The sequence below is a fragment of the Pagrus major genome, chromosome 13 (assembly GCF_040436345.1).
Source record: "Pagrus major chromosome 13, Pma_NU_1.0".
NCBI lineage: Eukaryota > Metazoa > Chordata > Actinopteri > Spariformes > Sparidae > Pagrus > Pagrus major.
This window is the reverse complement of record NC_133227.1, coordinates 9,840,210-9,858,286: the sequence shown is the minus strand read 5'-3', so window position 1 is coordinate 9,858,286 and position 18,077 is coordinate 9,840,210. Positions and strand designations below refer to the sequence as shown.

The 18,077-nt window shown below is 41.0% G+C and overlaps 2 protein-coding genes across 2 annotated transcripts in view; one reads left to right on the top strand and one right to left on the bottom strand.

Moving 5' to 3' along the window:
* Nucleotides 1-25: 25 nt before the first annotated feature.
* rfc3 (replication factor C (activator 1) 3) lies at nucleotides 26-3,383 on the bottom strand. The gene is made up of 9 exons (XM_073478759.1): nucleotides 3,201-3,383; nucleotides 2,655-2,792; nucleotides 2,435-2,502; nucleotides 1,448-1,545; nucleotides 1,139-1,320; nucleotides 888-1,024; nucleotides 676-774; nucleotides 496-565; nucleotides 26-395 (listed from the first exon to the last, which is right to left on the bottom strand). The coding sequence occupies exons 1-9, from the start codon at nucleotides 3,285-3,287 to the stop codon at nucleotides 204-206; spliced, it is 1,071 nt and encodes a 356-aa protein (XP_073334860.1). The 5' UTR covers nucleotides 3,288-3,383; the 3' UTR covers nucleotides 26-203.
* Nucleotides 3,384-8,556: 5,173 nt separating this feature from the next.
* Nucleotides 8,557-18,077, top strand: part of stard13a (StAR related lipid transfer domain containing 13a) — a 61,570-nt gene continuing 52,049 nt past the window's right edge. The window contains exons 1-3 of the mRNA XM_073479379.1: nucleotides 8,557-8,943; nucleotides 13,507-13,641; nucleotides 17,824-18,003. Of these exons, the coding sequence (XP_073335480.1) occupies nucleotides 8,557-8,943; nucleotides 13,507-13,641; nucleotides 17,824-18,003 (702 nt within the window). The remainder of the gene's footprint in view (nucleotides 8,944-13,506; nucleotides 13,642-17,823; nucleotides 18,004-18,077) is intronic.

Below are 18,077 nucleotides of genomic sequence, written 5' to 3'. Positions count from 1 at the left end.
TGGTCTTTACAGAGCACCACAAGACTTTTTACATGTTATAAAGAAATCAATTTATTGTAACATTCTGCTGCAGAGTTTTAGTAAAACATCTTGTGTCTGTGCAGTGCATTTTTAAATGCAAAAGGTCTTCTAGGGGCGAAAAGCGAGAGCAAAGTGGTGACATGTCGAGAAAAGTATCTGTCCATCTTTAAGTCCATTCAGAGTCAAAACATCATGCCATCCAGACCATCCTCCATGAACTTCTTGTAGATGGCCATGAACTTGGCGGTGAAAGCCTCGAGGTGGTAGATGGATTTGTTGCCCAGCTGCAGTCTGTGTTCGTAGAAAGCTGCCATGTGAGCCACCTCTGTCTTCAGCTGGCCGTCGCAGTTACTGAGTAGCTCTTTTACCAGACCCTGTTAGAGGATTGGACGAGGAAAATGAATACTCGTCACCTTAAACATTACTGCAAAGAGTTTCAACACTTAGATGGGAGATGAGACGTAGTAAAGGTACCTTCATAATGATGTCAGGAGGGATGCAGTGAGTCAGCAGCTCGTACAGTCTGGCTCGAACCTCCAACAACCTGGAACAGAGACAGATGTGGATTTGGCATTAAAACATCCACACAAGTCTGATTGATGTTATTTAATCGCCATCAGAAACAACTAAACCTCTTCTCTTTGCCTCTCCTACCTCTGAGGGGTCTGCTGGCTGACGATGGCATTAGCAGTCTCTCTGAGGTAGACCTCCCAGTCTGTTGCCGGGACATCCTGGTCCACTGAGAACGGATACCTGGAAGAGATTACCGCAGGCTAAATAAGAAGATACTTTTCATTTATATTCTATACTAATCCACAGATGACGCTGTGGAGGAATGATGATGGATACGTGTTGTGATAACTTACTGCTGCACCCTGCAGGCCTCGCACATCAGAAGGGCTTTGCGGAGGTTGCGACCAGACCTCTCAGCGATTTGTTTGGCCAGCTCAGGTGGGAGGAGCAGACCCTCTTTTTTACAGACTGATGTCAGAACATTACAAACCTGGCAAAAAGAAAAACACAGACAAAGAAAAACAAGGTTAAAATGTTCTAATTCTAATGAGATACTTTTAGATGATCACTAATTACAATCTAAACCACATCATCTCCATCTTGCCTCTTCTGTGCTCGGCAGAGGAACTCGGACAGCCAGACAACGGCTCCGAATAGGCCCGATGACTTTGGAGGTGGAGGTAGAGCACAGGATGAGACGGCAGGTGGACATGTACTTCTCCATCGTCCGGCGCAAAGCGTGCTGGGCATCCTTTGTGAGTCTGTCCACCTCTGTCAGCAACACCACTGAGAACAAAAGTGTGTCATTACTACAAGAATGACAGTCCGATATGATGGCTTCACAGACAGATGGTTCACAGAGAGAAAGGGAGGGAGGACAACATAAACCAGCAGGTTAAAGGTAGTTTCTTACCTTTGAACTCTCTCTGGGTGCTCGACTGGATCTGCTGTGACTGAGCCACCGTTTTAATCAGCTCTTGAATCACCACACGGTCCTGGTTTCCAGCATCACTGGAACGACACAGGACATAAACACATTTAAGTCCAACGGAAATTTAAAGCGTTTTTATCTGCTACACGCCGTCAAATAAATGTGATGGAGTAAAGAGTAAAGTAGAGTACCTCCAAACTAGCGCCTCAAAATTATTTTGCAATATCTTTAGGCTGTATCGCAAAACACAGTATAAACCTATTGGCACTTTCACAAAATATTAACCCAATGAGAACTTTGATGAATAATCATCAGTGATGAGGATATTAGGGATGAATGATATATCAGGCCGATAACTTATAAGGGCCTAATATTAGGAAAAGTATGTTATGAGCATTGGTAAAATTATAGCTGATAATACAAAGCCAAATTGTTTTCATTGACTTAACAAGTACCAGCACCCACACACTCTGATACATTAGTTGGCAGTACACCAAGGGTGGGTTAATGAGGTGTGGATCACTGACAGCAGAGTAGAAAGTGAAAAAAGTGTTGCACATTCTTTTCTCATCAGATCTGAGCCTTTCTTGGCCCCCCAATGTACAAGTTAGGAACTTCTTTTAAGATACAAAGAATGTAAATTTATCAGTTATCTTGTTGTTATCAGCCATGAGTAGCAGGTAACAATCAGTTATTGGTATTGGCTGAAAAATCTGTATCATGCATCCCTGGAGGATATAGTGACTACGTGGGTGAAGGCAGTCTGGAAAGTAAAGATTATTACATTTCTTAGCTCTAATGCAGCCTTTTAAACTAGGAAAAAAACAACTTGCATGTATGTCATATCATACTATAACAATATCCAAGATCTAAAATGATGTGTGGACAAATATATATTACTCTGCCTTACTCCAAACTGCAACAGCACTTCAGTAAACATACACAGCTACTTATTCATGATTGAGTTACCTTGGGTTGACTTCCAAGTGGTAGTTGCTGGCTATAGTGTTAATCTCAATTTTCTTCTTTGAGGGAGCCTGGAGACAAAACACAAAACACAATGGAGGATGCACCTGACAATTTGATTCTGAGCTCATGAAGACTGAGAGGGGAAGAAGTCTGGAGAAACTGCATGTTTTCATTGAACAGGAGGTCTAGTGACTGCGTGTCTCATCATTTGCCTTCTTACCACGATGCTCTGGTGCTCTATGCGAAGCTTCTCCACCCCAGCTCCATACAGCTCCCTCAGCAGACACATGATGCGGGTCTTCTTCCCGGCGCCGGATGGACCGTACACCAACAAGTGTGGGAAGTCTCCACATTGAACCTTCAAAACAAACATTGAAAACGAGGCTATTACATTTACCACCACTCTTGACAAGCAGCTAGCAGACTTGCACCACATTTACTAAAGCTCCTGCAACGTTGCGTATTTTATTACGTGTCGTTATTTCCTTAACCACAGAAACACAGGGTCATATTGAGATGAATTAAACAATAGCGGCACTCAGGTGACGTAAGTGTTTGATATGATGGACACTGCTAACGTTAGCTTAGCTCAACTCGGGTTGCTCTTCAAATAACATTTACACTTTAATGAACGGGTCGACAACAGAGGTTGGTCAGCACAGGGAATCATTTCTGAAGGTAGAGTCAACGAGAACTGTTGATACCAGTGTTAAGATGCTAATGCTAACATCACCTGAACACAACGCGGTGGTTTATATTAACTCACCAGGTTTTTTAGCTGAGTTGCTTGCTCTTTATGATAGTCGAGTTTCCCGAGGGAGGTCGGTCGGTATTTGTCCAGCCACAAACTCATCGTGTTATGGATTCAGTAGCTGTTACAGGTCCGTGTTGTTGACAGCAGACAGCTTGTCGTTAGCTACTCACTCTCCCGCGAAATATTCTCAAGCAATCCGCGCGCCTGGTTCCTCTTCCTGTACGGATAGTCGAACGGGTCAAAAGTGCTAAACGCGAGTGCGAAATCCACCTTTTCCACTGTGATTACCACAAAACTGTGAGTATTTATTTGGGAAAACGTAGTTTTGAGGCATTATGTAGTTTTAAATAAGAAATTCAAAGTCAGAATTATAATATTTACAATATAAATTAGGTAATAATACAAACAAGCTGTTAAACCTGGAAAATAAGGTCCCCAGAGCACTGTTTGAAGCTAGAAAGGTGGCAGGGTCCGCCAAATATAAGCAAAGAAAAACAGTCAGTGAAGATCTTTCTTTTCTGATTAAAATGTCTTCCTCAAATAGTATATATAGTGTACCTTTAAAGCTTAAAGTGGCAGACATAGTGGGCTCTACCTGATAACGATTCATAATGATGTATTATATTAGTTTCATAAAGCAACATTAGTGCACTATGCTGAAGGGCAACAGCTTGATTCTGTAGAGCCTCAGCTTCATAGATGTCCATGATGTCCTCACAGTCACTATCTTTTGTGATGATATATGTACCTCTCCAGCAACACACCAGAGATGACCTCCACTAGAGTCACCCGTGCATAACATCTGTTGTTATGTCCAGGTGTAAATAGAGATTTGTGTTTAAGTATACACAACCCAGGGCAGTCTGGAAGAGACATTTGTCGTGTTGGGAGAAACCCAGGAGAGGACTGGGGGTTACAAGGGACTTAGGGTTAATCTGGATATATCCTCTATGGAATTTCAAGCAGGTTTGCATACGTTTACCCTGAACACAGCGAGGCTACAATGATGCCATCAAGGAATGTGAGACGTAATCCCACGCCACGAAAACAAAAGCTCAGTGTCACCATGCCATAATAAGAAGGTGTGAGCTTTTTGGACAAGCTCATCTTGTGAGTATTGGTAGCATATGCTTGAGGCTTCTCTCTAAATATGTTACCTTTTGTACAGGGAATCTTGTTAAATGCCTTCTAGTTCATGGGTGTAACAGGCATTGATAGTGTGGGTGGGAAACATTTTTTACATAGTAGACACCATTTCCTGTATTCTGGTGCCTTTGCAGGTGGTTATCTCGATATAGCATGAATTTTTTAAAAGATATTAAAAAGCTAAAAGTCCAGAAGTTGATTTGGTGACTAATTCATTAATAGCTATGTGGCACAGGCTCCTGGTATGTATGTTTTTTGTCTAAAAATACACATTTGCTAACATTTCAAAAAGCAAATAACTTGAAATCCAACACAATAAACCAGAAAAAAAAAAAAAAACTGACTGCAGGCATGTGAATGTTTGTTGTCAAAATGTGGCTTTGTGGTCTTTCACATTTTACACAGTGTCTACAGTACACACTGTCAAGATACCACAGCTTACATAATTCAGCGTGGACATACAGTGTTACCATCTCTTGTAAACTTAAATAAGACAATCATAACCAACCTAAGCTGTTACAGATACTCTTTATCTTCCTTCTTTTCTGTATTTGTTTCATTGTGTGTATCCGCCTGTTAAATCTCACCTTCTTTTCCTTTGCCCTGTTTTTCTCCAGCCTGACCCAGCTAACTATACCTCTTGGTGACAGGAATGTTATATATGGAGGAGCGTGTCTCGGCAGGTTGGCATAGCGTGTATTGAAATACGTCTTCGAGTTAAATTAATATGCATCCATCATCACAGCAATGTAGGACAGTGTAACATCTGGGACGAACGACTGAACTTTATCAAGTTCATTCAAGCAAGTTCATTCATAAATATAGATTTGACTCATACATCACCTGATAGTTCAACTTGTGCTGATGCTGTGTGGTTTTTTAACATCAGTTTCTATTAAATGGTATAAAAATTGTTTTTGGGTGAAGAGACACGACAGAAAGCAATTCATATCTTCACTCCTAACCCTCCACCTTGACCAGATCTCTTCTCCCCAAGACCTTGAGGGTCAAACAGGCCTCAACAGGCAGAAATCATCCTCAAGGTTAACGTACACGTAGCAGGTCTTTACCTCCTGACCCCCTCCTAAACATGAAATTCAATGTTTGCTGGCAAACTTGAGGAATTCCACAGTTCACCGACAGCTTTTTAAACACTTTAAGTCCTCTCTTGTTGATTGAGGCTTAAACCTTGGCTGTAGTGAGAGAGATTTAAAGAGTATAAGAACATGTTTGAAGCATTACCTCATGTGTTGTCGAGGAATGTACTTCCAAGGTGAAAAATCCTTTGCCTTGAGCCATATTATGCAGCAATGAGTGAAAAAGAGGAATGGGGAGGGGGGGGAAGGTGCACCGCAGACCCCGAGCCTTTTAATCATCTGTCATCTTGTGTCAAAGTCGAATGTACGTGCAGCTAATTTTTTGATTTGCTTGATCACTTACACAATAGCACTATGTACTTAATCTGCTTTAAGTGGTTAATTTTTACATTTTTTCTCGCTCTTGTACATGCTTGCATTCACGAACACACACACATACGCACACACACACATACACACACACACACACACACACACACACACACACACACACACACACACACACTTGCACAAATAGCACAACCACCTGCCTGTGGAACTCTTGCTGAGGTAATGTAGGAGGGCAAAGCATTCCTCAACCCTTTTCTTTTTCTCTCCTCCCCTCACAACGTTTCATATCTTTTCAGAGGTGAACTCACTCTTTCTGCACCATCTGTGTCATGCAGCATATAAGCCCTGAGCTTATCTTGGCTGGATACTGGATACTACTGTGTTGGATGTGTTCTTGGATGACACAACTTCTTCACAAAAACATCTGGTATGTTGAAAATATAAATTCTCTGTGTCTTTAGCAGCCTTAGTTCTTAAATTGTCTTATTAAGGAACAGGTCACAGTTACAAATGCTCTTAGTATTGAGTATTTTCTGAGATTAAGATGCTATTAAGTTACTGTGCAGTAATATTTTTCACAGATTTGACACATGGCCTTCACACAATGGGAAAAAATGACTCAGTACGGCAGAATGAAACATTACTGGGACAAATGGACGCAATGTTTTTTGCCTGAATAAAAGAAGTCAGTGTATAAGATGTGCTGAATTTACAAGAAGGCCCAGATAATTCAGGATTTGTTACAGTCAGCATTTCATGAAGTTATTAACACTTCTTTTAACTCAACAACTCACAAAATTTAGTGATTTTTTAAGGGAATTTGGGGGAATTTCTCCCCCCCCTCATCTCCTTGCTGTTGTTGACTGTAGTTGGTGTGGCTGCTTTGACTTATGCTGGTGTTCAAGCTTAAAAGTGTTGTTACCCTGGATGGCAATGACGTCATTATATCGACTGAACCCTCAACACCTCCAACTGTGACTGACTTCCCGTGTCCCTGATTTTAACCTAAGCTCAAGACCCACCACCATGTGTTTGAAAAGTCAAAGAAAACATGCCAGGCAAGGAAAGGGTGTGTGTGTTGGCTGCAGCCAAAAATATCCATCAGGAAAAAACAATGTGTTTGAGAAAAATGCTACAGACTGTGGCTCTGTGGGGTTTTTGGGAAGATAAAAGTTGTTGGCTTTGTTTGGCTTTTTGTGATCATTCTGGCTCGAAATGATCCCATTTATCTCATATCTAAGGCTTTTAGTAGAATACTTATAGTATCAAAATAGTGGAAAAGTATCATTTTTGCGAAGAAAACTAAAAATCACTTTCTATGAAGACCACATCTATAGCGTATTATGTATTTCATTCGTAATGCTTTATGATGTGTGCATTAGATACATCCATATGTAGTTCACTTTCCACATTTATTTTATTATTTATTAATAAAATTATTCATTGTTTGTTTGTTTGTTTGTTTATTCATTTATTCATTCATTCACTCAAAGCCTAAACTCATTTGCAATGCCCACTCCTAGATGGGCCTTTAAAGAACATAAAACTCAAAAACAAATCCACAAAAGACAGTACAAAAACTAACTCAACAATTAATACATACAAGAAAATACAGTTGAGGAGCCTGACTCTGTATGTGGTTTTAGATGAGTTTAAGTTGAGCAAATCTGATAAAATGATCAAAGCTTAACATATTAAATATCTGAAGAACATGGCAACAATGTGATCTAGTTGGCTTCCTGTCCAAAAATTGTATTTCTCGATTGTATATCATCGTTAAGAGATACTGCATGAACTATTACAGTGTACTGAGTCTGTACTACAGTTGATTGTAGTCAGTAAACCTCTTCTTTATAGCTTGTCAAAGACATCAGACACTTTAATTTATTATAAGTCACATCTATAATGTTTTCTGACTTACAGTGATTAAAAAAGCTTGATGTGTTGTACTGCATTATAGATGTTGTCTTCATAGACAGTGTTACTTTCAGGGTGGAAAATGATTGATTGGCCATTATTGGAAATCTGTCTCAGTAACAGTTTCCCCCTTCTGGAGCACTTAAATCTCTCTAAGCAAATCCAGACTTGAATCCAGACATATACAAACATTTACAGATACTAATGGCCCTGGATTGTGCATACATTTATTCTTTAGTATGCACATGTGTGAACATGAATCATTTTGCCCGAATTTACATTCTGTGTCTCTTTTTTCTCCAGCTCAGGTGCCAAAGAAATTCTCATCTACGCATAGCTTCATTTCAGCAGCTTCACATTAACGAGCCAGCGTTGCACTCACTATAAAAGCCTTGAAAACTGGTTCCTTCGTGATGCATGACGGTCCAATAGCTGCATTGCCTGTTCAGCAGCAGCCCAACAGGCATATTTACCCCCAGGCTGTGGGTGACCTGCAAGGTCAAGTTCCCTTCCTGTCTCAAAGCTCCAACGGCAAACTGAGAACCATGTCTGAACCTGTCCCTGTGCTGTGTTGTGCTCCGGATCCTGCGGACAGTCATGCTCAAAGATGGAAGGAGCTGAAGATGGACATCACCTCCCCCTGTAATCACTTACAGCAGAGCGGACACTGTGAGTGCAGCCAGAGCTCAGACGTGGCTCCTGGAACAGGTCTGGACTTGGAGGTGTCAGACGTGGACAGTCAGGCTGCAGAGGATTTGAAATACTTAGGAGACATATCACCTCAGCAGCAAGAAGGGAGCCCTGTAGAGACCTCCTTATCTGATTCTGCCTCCTCACCAGCCCTGGATAAAAGTAGCTGCAAACATCTTCAAGCATCTATGAATGAATCAGAAGAGTGTTCACTTGATCTGCTTAGGATAGTGAAGCACAAACCGAGTGCCATTGTGTTTCGTGATCATAAATGTATCTCTGACAACCAGGTTGTCGTCGCCAATGACAGCTCTGACAGCGGGGACTCCTCATCCAACACTGAAGAGGTAGAGGGTGACGATGGCGACGAGGAGGACGACTTTCCTGATGCCTTGCAGTATAAGGAATTCCTGGTCAGTCGTCGCCGCAGACACTTGAGCAGGAACAGGAAGTGCTTGAGGAAGAGACAGGATGCCCAGCCTAATAGCACCGCAACGAGGCCCACCAACGAGGGCAAACCTGAGTTCACAGGTAGCCAGGAGGAACAGGATACGCCGCAGAACAATGGAACACAGGTAAGAATAACAAGACAGGAGGAGAGTGATAACAATCAGAAAGAAGTCTTATTCACTGTGCCAGAGAAAGCAGTTCAGTGGCTGCATGCTTGTGTTGCATTGTGCTGCAGACAGGCCTGTTTCGCAGCAGACGTTTTTCTTGTCTTAGCAGGAAAAGCACAGGCGTTAATGATAACATTGACAATGGCTCTGTCCTATTGAAGTGTCTCAGCAAGAGAGAGAGAGAGAGCACTACATCTCAGAGGCAAATATTGTACTTTTAAAAAGGCCTCATTTATCTGACACCTAAAGTTTGTTTTTGACATAAAATAAGCTTATAAAATACAGAGTTCAAGATTAAACCAGTGGTTCTGTCTCTAGTGTGTCATTTTTCAGATGAGTTATAGTTCCACCAAAGACACATGTCCCCTCTAAGTTTTTCAGAAGGTTACATTTAAAAAACAAAGACGAGAGAAAATGTGAGAAAAATGAATGAAGATTTGTAGAGCAGAACCATGTTGTTCTTCACAACTTTCCCATTAATTTTCCCATGACCACTCAGGTTTATCATGTGACTCTATAAGGTTGTTAAAACCAGCTTCAACAGAATCAATATGTATCAAAAAATCAATATTTCTGACAACACTAAATAATGTCAGATATAAAAAAATATATAATTAGCACCTTTGCTTTGACACTTTAAATACATTTGTCTGATAATACTTTATTTTTACTCGAATAGGATATTAAATACAGACATTTCACTTGTAATTAAGTTTGTTTACATCAATGCATTGGTAGTTTTACTTGAGTGAAGGATCTGATGGCCTGTTTGTAATGTTGAACCCCACATCCACCACTAGAGGGCAGCACTGTCAAACTGTTTCAAACTGGGATCTTGTTTCCACTTGACTATCTATTTGTTGCTTGCAGTATTTATTCAATTTGAAGGTCCAGTGTGTCTTCCACAGATTTTCAAGAGCTTGTGAATTTACAAATGCTTTAATGCCAACAAGGAACAAGATTAATTGATTACCTTATCCATATTCTATGTAGGCTACTTTATCCTACACAGTATGTTGCAATAGGCTAGTTGGAGCATCCTCATGGAGATGCTTTCATTTAGTATGAAGTATGCAGTAGAAATGTTTTTTGCATAATAGTCTTTTTTGGTGAAGAGAAGTAAGGATGTGGATCTAAAAAAAAAATCTAAACAAACCATTTCCTTTTAGTCTAAGTTGCAAGACTTGTAGTGTTTCTATGAATATTATGCTGCCAAACATTTAGAGATAAAAAGTTCACAATCATTTGGAGTCTTTGGTTAATCAAGTTTTGAAATCAAGGAAAAAAAGGATATCTGAATAAAAATTTAAATTTGACACCTTCAATCATAAATTCCTTTCATTTTTCCTCTGGCCCCGCCTGGCATCTCTGCCTCCCAGCATGCACTGCGCCAGCGGGCATCCATTAGTGTGATCGTGCCCCTGACCGTGTTCTCACACCTGTCAGAGCAGCCCTCAGCCGCTGGCACGTTCCCATCACAGTCCTCTGGCGAGCTGCACACTGTTCCCTCCTCTTGGACTGAAATGAAAGGATTTGTTCTTTTGTGATGTCGTTCTCAGAGTTTGACCAAGTAGCTTTTAAAGTCACTTATTGACAGGCATTGGACCAGCGCTCATTTGAATACCTGTTAAGTCAAAGAGGCTCCATTGTGGTTCCACATTCTTGGAATATCTTGGTCCAGGCAGTTTCGTCACACCGCACAATGTGGGGAACGACTTTGCCAAATGAAATAATTTGAGAAGTTTAGAGCAAAGACAAGTTATCAGACTGTAGTTAAAGTGAAATGACTCTTAAAAACTTGGCTCTGATATTTGAGTCCAGCATCAAGCCAGTTTTTCTATCATGTCCCAGTTCTGTAGGTGTTTTCACTTTTATTGCAGCCTTGATCATTGGCCACATTATTGTCTCAACCAATTAGGCTTTTCACACCAAGATAGTTTACAAACTGTTATATGGCTTTATAGATAAAGAAAGTTGTGATTTGAGCCTCTTAAAGATGAATTATTTCATTCCCAGAAGACATAAGATGCACTTATGAATTACTGTGATTTCCAGTGATATATTTAGCCTAATAGCAGTAAGGTCCCTTATCCTTCTCTGGATTTGGAAGATCACCAGAATTAGTTTTCAAGTGAAGCTCCTGCTGCTCTCTACAGCTTCCAAATTACAGTATATGTGCATTTTTTCATAACAGACAGCACCACTGGACTTTCCCTGTTTCTATTACATGTTTAAATCCAGACAATTGTTGTGTTTGTGCCTGTGAGGGCAGATAACATACCTCACTCTTTGATAAAACTTTCAAAAGGGAGCTGGTTAAATTCTACTTTAAAACAGTTTATAACCAGTGTTTCACAATAACAATACGTCAAATGAGAATGTAAAAATGTGAAAGGGGTCGCTCGTAGTGATGAATCTACAGAGAATTATCACCCAAATCTGTAGTTCTCTGTGGCTTTACGGCGCTGTTATGGAGAGTTTCAGTTCATTGTTTAGATTTCTGATCCGTAATTTTACAGTTCTGGTTTTCTCTCTCTGTTCTCATAACAATGGTTTTAGCTCCACGAGGCATCTAAAAAGCCACTGTTAACTACCTGCTAGGCACCCAAGGGCAGACAGACACAGTTAGCGACTAGCTGGTGAACAGCTGGTGGAGAAAACTTTTTAAAGAGCCATCTTGTTTCTCAGGAGTTGGTGGAGACCAAAAAAGAGCAAAACGAGAGTGAATATTGGACTTGGACTGGGCGATGATATGCCAATAATGTACTCTCAACTTGTTTCCACTGCCCTCAAGTGGCCAAAAAAGCAATGTATGGACTCATAAAAAAGTAATATCTCTCAATTATCAAGTATGACCCACTAGAAGTGTGTTGCGATATCTGTATCTGCAGAGATGCTTCCCTGCTCCTTTATTTCTTTATTGTGTAGTATTATCAGAAAGAGATGCAGGTCGGTTTGACCAAGGGCAGTGCAGGGCTACACGCACACAAAGGCAGAGCAAAGAGCCAAACCCCGAATAGGATGACACTTAGAGTGTAACTAACTGAAATCAGAAAATAATGTTTTATTTATTTATTAATGTGTTTTTCTCTCTCTTTATTCACTCTCCAGCTGGCTTTAACGCTGCTGCTGCTGCTGCTCCTCTCCTCTCCTTAAAAAACACCAAACAAATAAACAATCATGTACAATTTTCTGAAATAATATCTGTGAAACTTGAGGAGCAATCTGTTTTTCCAATCTTGTAAAATTGACTTAAATTCCCCCAAGTCTGACAATTTCAAGTCCTCCTGTAGATTATTCCAAGGAGAACGAGAAGACACTTACAGACCGAGGATAGCCTACACATCTTTAGTTATTTATACTTAGACGTAAAGTACGTATCATCATAAGAGGTGTTTTAGCCTTTCAAGACAGTTAAAACAAATAATGAAATGGTCCTGCAGGAGAGATATAGTGATGCATTAAGAGCTCTGTCCTCTGTAAAGACTTTGGACAGAAGCCTATTAACATTTCATGAACTTTGAGAGCACTCTGCTGTGAAGACTAAGTGTCCACACTCACGTGCCACTCTGCTTATGCTCATGTTTGCAGTCACTCATGCCACTGAAAGGCCTCCTCTGCCTGTGTTCTCCCCTCGCCCTGCCCCTCTCCCCCATAGTGAGGGTAAAAATAGCACCCTGCTGCACATAGACAGCCCTCTGTGCTTCTGTGTGTAGGAATCTGGAGATGTGGGGGCTGTAACACACAGGAAATGGCTTTACTGCCAAGCCGTTACTGCAGATATTTTTTAAACTGGTCAACATGATGGGTTTGGGAATGGGAGTGGACAGAAGGGTGTGTTTGTGTGCATGAGTGGGTGGGTGTGGGCATGCATGTGTCTATGCATGCATGTGTGTGTGTGAGTGTGTGAGGGGGCTGTTTTTGGCTTTCGAGCTCGTCAAAGGGGCCCTATGTGCTGCTATCAGCCTCTGGGACTCTGGGATTGGCAGCGGAGCCCAGAAACAAAGCAGTTTGTTCATTTCTTGGAAGGCCAATGAACAAGTGTCTCAGTCAGAGTCCATGACCAATGGGTGGAGAGGGAAAGAGAGGGAAAGCGAGGGTGTAGCTATGTGCATAACTGAGCTGTGTTGAATGGACAGATACTACAACACATTAACACAACATGTGGCCACACTGCTGTTTGTATATCGTCAAAAGACAGTTGATTCTTCTATCTTTGGCTCTTATTTTTCTCTTCTGCTCCAATAATCCCACTTAGAAGGTATCACTTCCTCCACAGTGCAGGGTACACTGTGTACCCCTTCTTAGGCTGAAAGCGCAATGTTCATCCGCAAGGACCTGGAGGTAATGAAGGGTGGAGTAGGTGGATGAGGAAGAGGGGTATGTGTTAGGTTCAGCAGATTTCTCCTGAAAGGCCTCAGTGCAAGTTAACCCCAGAGTTTGCCCTTCCGCCATATTTACCTGTGTGTGTGTGTGTGTGTGTGTGTGTGTGTGTGTGTGTGTGTGTGTGTGTGTGTTCAGGCTGCTGCGTGTGACCCCATGACCGTGCTGATGAAAAAGTTGGATCACCTAAATGAGGAGATCCAAGAAGTCCAAAGCGCTAATTCCTCTTACGGAGACGAGGCGGATGCCAAGGAGGAGCAGCAGAGCACCGCGGTAAGTCAAGTACAATTAAATCAAGTCTGATTTATTTATACGTTGCTTTGAACAGACTCGAGCCAAAGAGCTTCAGCAGGAACAAAGTCTATGAGCGTAAAGAAGCAACATCTTCATTTGCTGAAAAGAAGACAACATTAAATGGACTTTAATGGTTTTTGAATGGAGTCTGTAGGGAGTCTCTCTTCATGACAAATAATCTACTGATCCTAACTAACCAACACAGATACTTTATGATAATTACTCAAATGTGATTTATCATCAATGGATCTGCGTAACATTCTGACATTAAACGTCCAGTGTGTCAGATTTAGGTAGATCTATTGCCAGAAATGTTGCACCGCCATACAGACCAAACACTGGCTCCAGAAAGGGCCTTTTGAATTTTTTGTAGGTTCTGCTAAACATTTGTAAGGGGAGGGTTAGTTGAGGGGTATTCAGTTGGTTGCTATCTGCAACCTTAACCGCTAGGTGCTACTAACTTCTGCACACTGGACCTTTAAAGGTGCAGTATGTAAGAATTGACCTCCTCTTGAATTCAAACAAATATGGGCAGAATACCACCAGAGGAAACGCTAATGCTAAACGCTGCTAACTGTAGCCACCGTTAGCTAGTAAGCTCAGTTAACGGTGCAGCTAGCAGTCGTATTAGCTGACTCTGCCCGGGCTGGGAGCTCCGAGCAAAGAGAGATTGTTGGTGTTGTTTACTATCGGATTGTCCCCTCTTCAGTTTGAATGTGGCTAGCAGCTAGCTGGTTAGCATGCTAACTTCATCCCATTTCCTGTCGCTCCTCACTCTGTCCTGTCTAATAAAGCCATGAAAAAGAAAACACAAACAAACGAACTAGCTGTACCTCGCAAGTGTCATGAGAACTATGTCGTGTCATCAATGCCACTTCTGTCAGCTCAAAGTAGGAATTTTGGTGAACGACCTGTTCATATGTTTGAGAAGCCATGAGCTGTACTTTTGATGTGACATGGTCTTATCAAAGCACCAAATTGCCACTTATTTACTAATGTATTGTTCCATTTTTAGACAAATCTAATAACTTTACAATTCGTGGCCACACACACACTCAAGCTGAATTTACCATCAGTGTACCACACACATGTTGGACAGGGAGCCTACTCAGTGGAATGGGTTGCCAGGATTGTCGTCTCTCCCCCGATTTAATATGAGGTAGATTAATTAAGAATAACAGTTTGGATGGTCTCCAAGGCTGTTGTTTTTCCGCCATTAAAGCCTTTCATAAATCAGGCGGTTTCTGACTCGTCTGGTATCCATCTGGAAACAGCATTAAACCACAGATACTGAGAGCTGAGCTCAGACCAGCCGACTGTTATTTTAAAGGTTTATTTAACACAATTTCTGGAAGAGGAACGCAGTTTGTAAACGGCTCCTGTGCTGCGCTCCTCTGCTCGCCTCTCGCAGGGCATTCCAGCTGCCTCATTATGCTCACCAAGTGTAAATCTGGTAACCTCAAATAGCTCTTAAACCAACAGCACAGAACTTGAGGAATTCATATAAAAAGGCTGTATTTAATCAAGCTAATCTTAATCAAACTGCCTGGCAAGCCAAGAAAACAGCAGTAAAACAGACATTTATAGCTTCGTCTATCACATTCTCTGTCAAGTATTTTTATGTGACAAGATAAAACACACAATACAACACAATAATGATGATTAATAAAAAAGCAAAATCAATAGAACTGTTCAGTTCAGCTGCCTGCCCTACAGTGGAAGAGGAGCAGAGAGACCATTTATCCCAAAAATGTCAAATATTTATAGGGTCATAAAGATTAAATGACGCCAGCCCAGAGGGGTAATGCATGACTTTTTCTTTTTATGGCAGTAAAAGGCGTTCAGGGTTGGGTGTGAGGCAAACTGATTTATTGTTTGCATAAAAAGAAACTGAATTCAAATGAATTTAGAACGTCCTCTTAGAATCAACACAGTGTCTTTATTCATATCTAGAATGAAGTTTTTGTCTTTGCAAATCACGGGTTTAATATAGAAAGACTGATGATATAACTGTTCTCTCCGAACAGGATTTTCTGACGACCTTTTAATTGATTCTTCGCTCACTGTCCTGTATTCAGACAATGTCCTTTAACCACCAGCTCCTCCTCATTCTGTCAGTCATACTTTTAAGAAGCCCCTCAGTTCTTCCATTTTAGATATCTTTTGTTATTGTCTTTTTCAGCCTTTCATGCTAGCATCATAGCTCTAGTGATGCCATTTTGTCTGTTTGTCCAAAACTTTGGTCCGGACTTAAATATTTCAACAGCTATTGGATGGATTCATATAAAATTGGAAAAACACATCCATGCAACATCTTCTCTGCCAGGTAATTTATAAGGGAAGCAGTAAGCCTCCTGGAGCTCTGTTTTTAATAAAAACAACTGTCATGTAACGTAGCATGACAGCTAACCATTAGCATACTGAAGCATCATAGACTATAATGCATGCCTATAATTTAATAATAATAACAATAAATAATAATTTGTGGTCAAAACTGGGACAATTTGGTAGTGGAGGTTGAAAACTGGGACATTTTAGTGTTTTACAGGTATTTGTTGGGACTCGGGACACCCAGCTTGAAACAATCCCAGACAAACAAGGACGTGTGTTCAACACAATTAAGACCAACAAATGTGGAAATACAGCTACACCAAAATTAGAAATTTAGATGGGAAGTTGACTGACTGTCAGTTTGAGTTGCGGACACAATGTCCTTGATGTTGTTATCTAACTGTGACTGCATAGTTAGCATCATGCCATCTCTATGATGGAAACACTGCAGGGTCAGAAAGGGAATTTTCAACACAGTCCCTCATTGTATGTTGTGATGAAGGGAAAATGTGTCTCTCCGTGCAGTTCTTGGTTGAAAAAATGCTGTTCACGGAAATGTTTGCCATTCCTCCTTCACTCTCAGCTACACACTCACACTGGCAGAGCATCCATGTTATCGGTGTGTGATGGGAGGGGAGAGCGGGAAGCACAGCGGCGGGTCCCCCCACTGAAGTGCGTACGGTAGTTGAGTCACGAGGTCAAGCTGGGATGGACTTTCCCATGTTGTCAGTGAGCGGAGATTCACAGGGGACGATGATGGGCTGGGGATTTTTTTCAGGACGCGAGAAGGGCAGACACATCATCAGCAGTGTCTTATATCTTCAAACACTCACCCTCCAACACCAGCTCCACTAAATACTCCACAGAAACCACACTGCAGATACAGAGAGCTGCTGAAGGGGCAGGTGACATGAAGACAGGGACTCGGGTAAGAGACAGGGGAGACACAGATACACTGATATTAAAGGAGACACAGTGAAATTTAGCATGAGACATAAGCTGCAATTAATATAACAAACAAGACAATAAATAAGAAGAATGGGCAGCAGTTTAAAAATTAGTTAATTTGTGTTTAGGGAGAGTAAGGAGAGAGAAAACGATAAATATCTGTAACAAGAAGAAAAAGGATTTACAAAACATGTGGTCATGATGATAATTTAATCTTTGTATAACAAATGAATTTTAGTTTTTGCTCATGTCATTATTTTAAATCCAAAGTTTAAAGATGTTTGATGTTGAAGAACAGATGTGTAAATGAAAAGCATCTTATTTTATTCCACCTTTTGACTGACTTGTACGGAGGCCCTGAGAGGCCAGTCTGAAAAAGAAATTGTTTTCCCTCCCGTATTTATGACTTAAGAAAAGGTGAAGAAAAAGGTGTTTTTAATTTTTTTTTCTTCGTCTGTGAAAACAGGTTATAATTTCTTTTTTTTTTTCCCCATAGATTCAACTTATTTATAAAATTAGCAAACACTAGCCCTGTAGCTGAAAAAAATCTACCTCACCTCTCTTGGAGCTTTTGTTGTATCACACAGTTTTCTTCAGCAGAGTTGCCCTGTTGAGATGTTTGAATTTTCATCTTTTGTGCTTCACAGATTTCTGTTCTTAAAAGTTACAGTATTAGTCAGCTACTGTTTCCAGTGTTAAAAACAAACTTTTTACTCTTAAATTTTTAGCCGAAAATGACAATTTTAAGATCTGTATTTTCATGACAACTTTGCAACTTCATTACACTTGAAACAGGGTCACTTGAAAGTCTCCTAGTTCAAGTTTTTAATCTTTATAGTCTTTTCTGTTCACCATCTGACTTCATCTTCTCTGTCCTCCCAGGGAGCTCCGGCTGTGGGCATGACAGTGAGCCGAGTGCTGAGTCAGGATCAGGGAACCTGCAGAGCTCCAGACAAACATGAGCCACTGACAAGGCGCCCCTCGCGACCTTTGACCCGCAGCAGACCGCTGACCCGCTCGTCCCTCTCGTCCGCCACACATCTCCACACTCGACGTGTCAGGGTGAGCGAAACTCTCCCTCTGTGGGTGTGTCTGGGAGTGTTGGAGACATAACAGTTTATTTTTTACATTGTTAT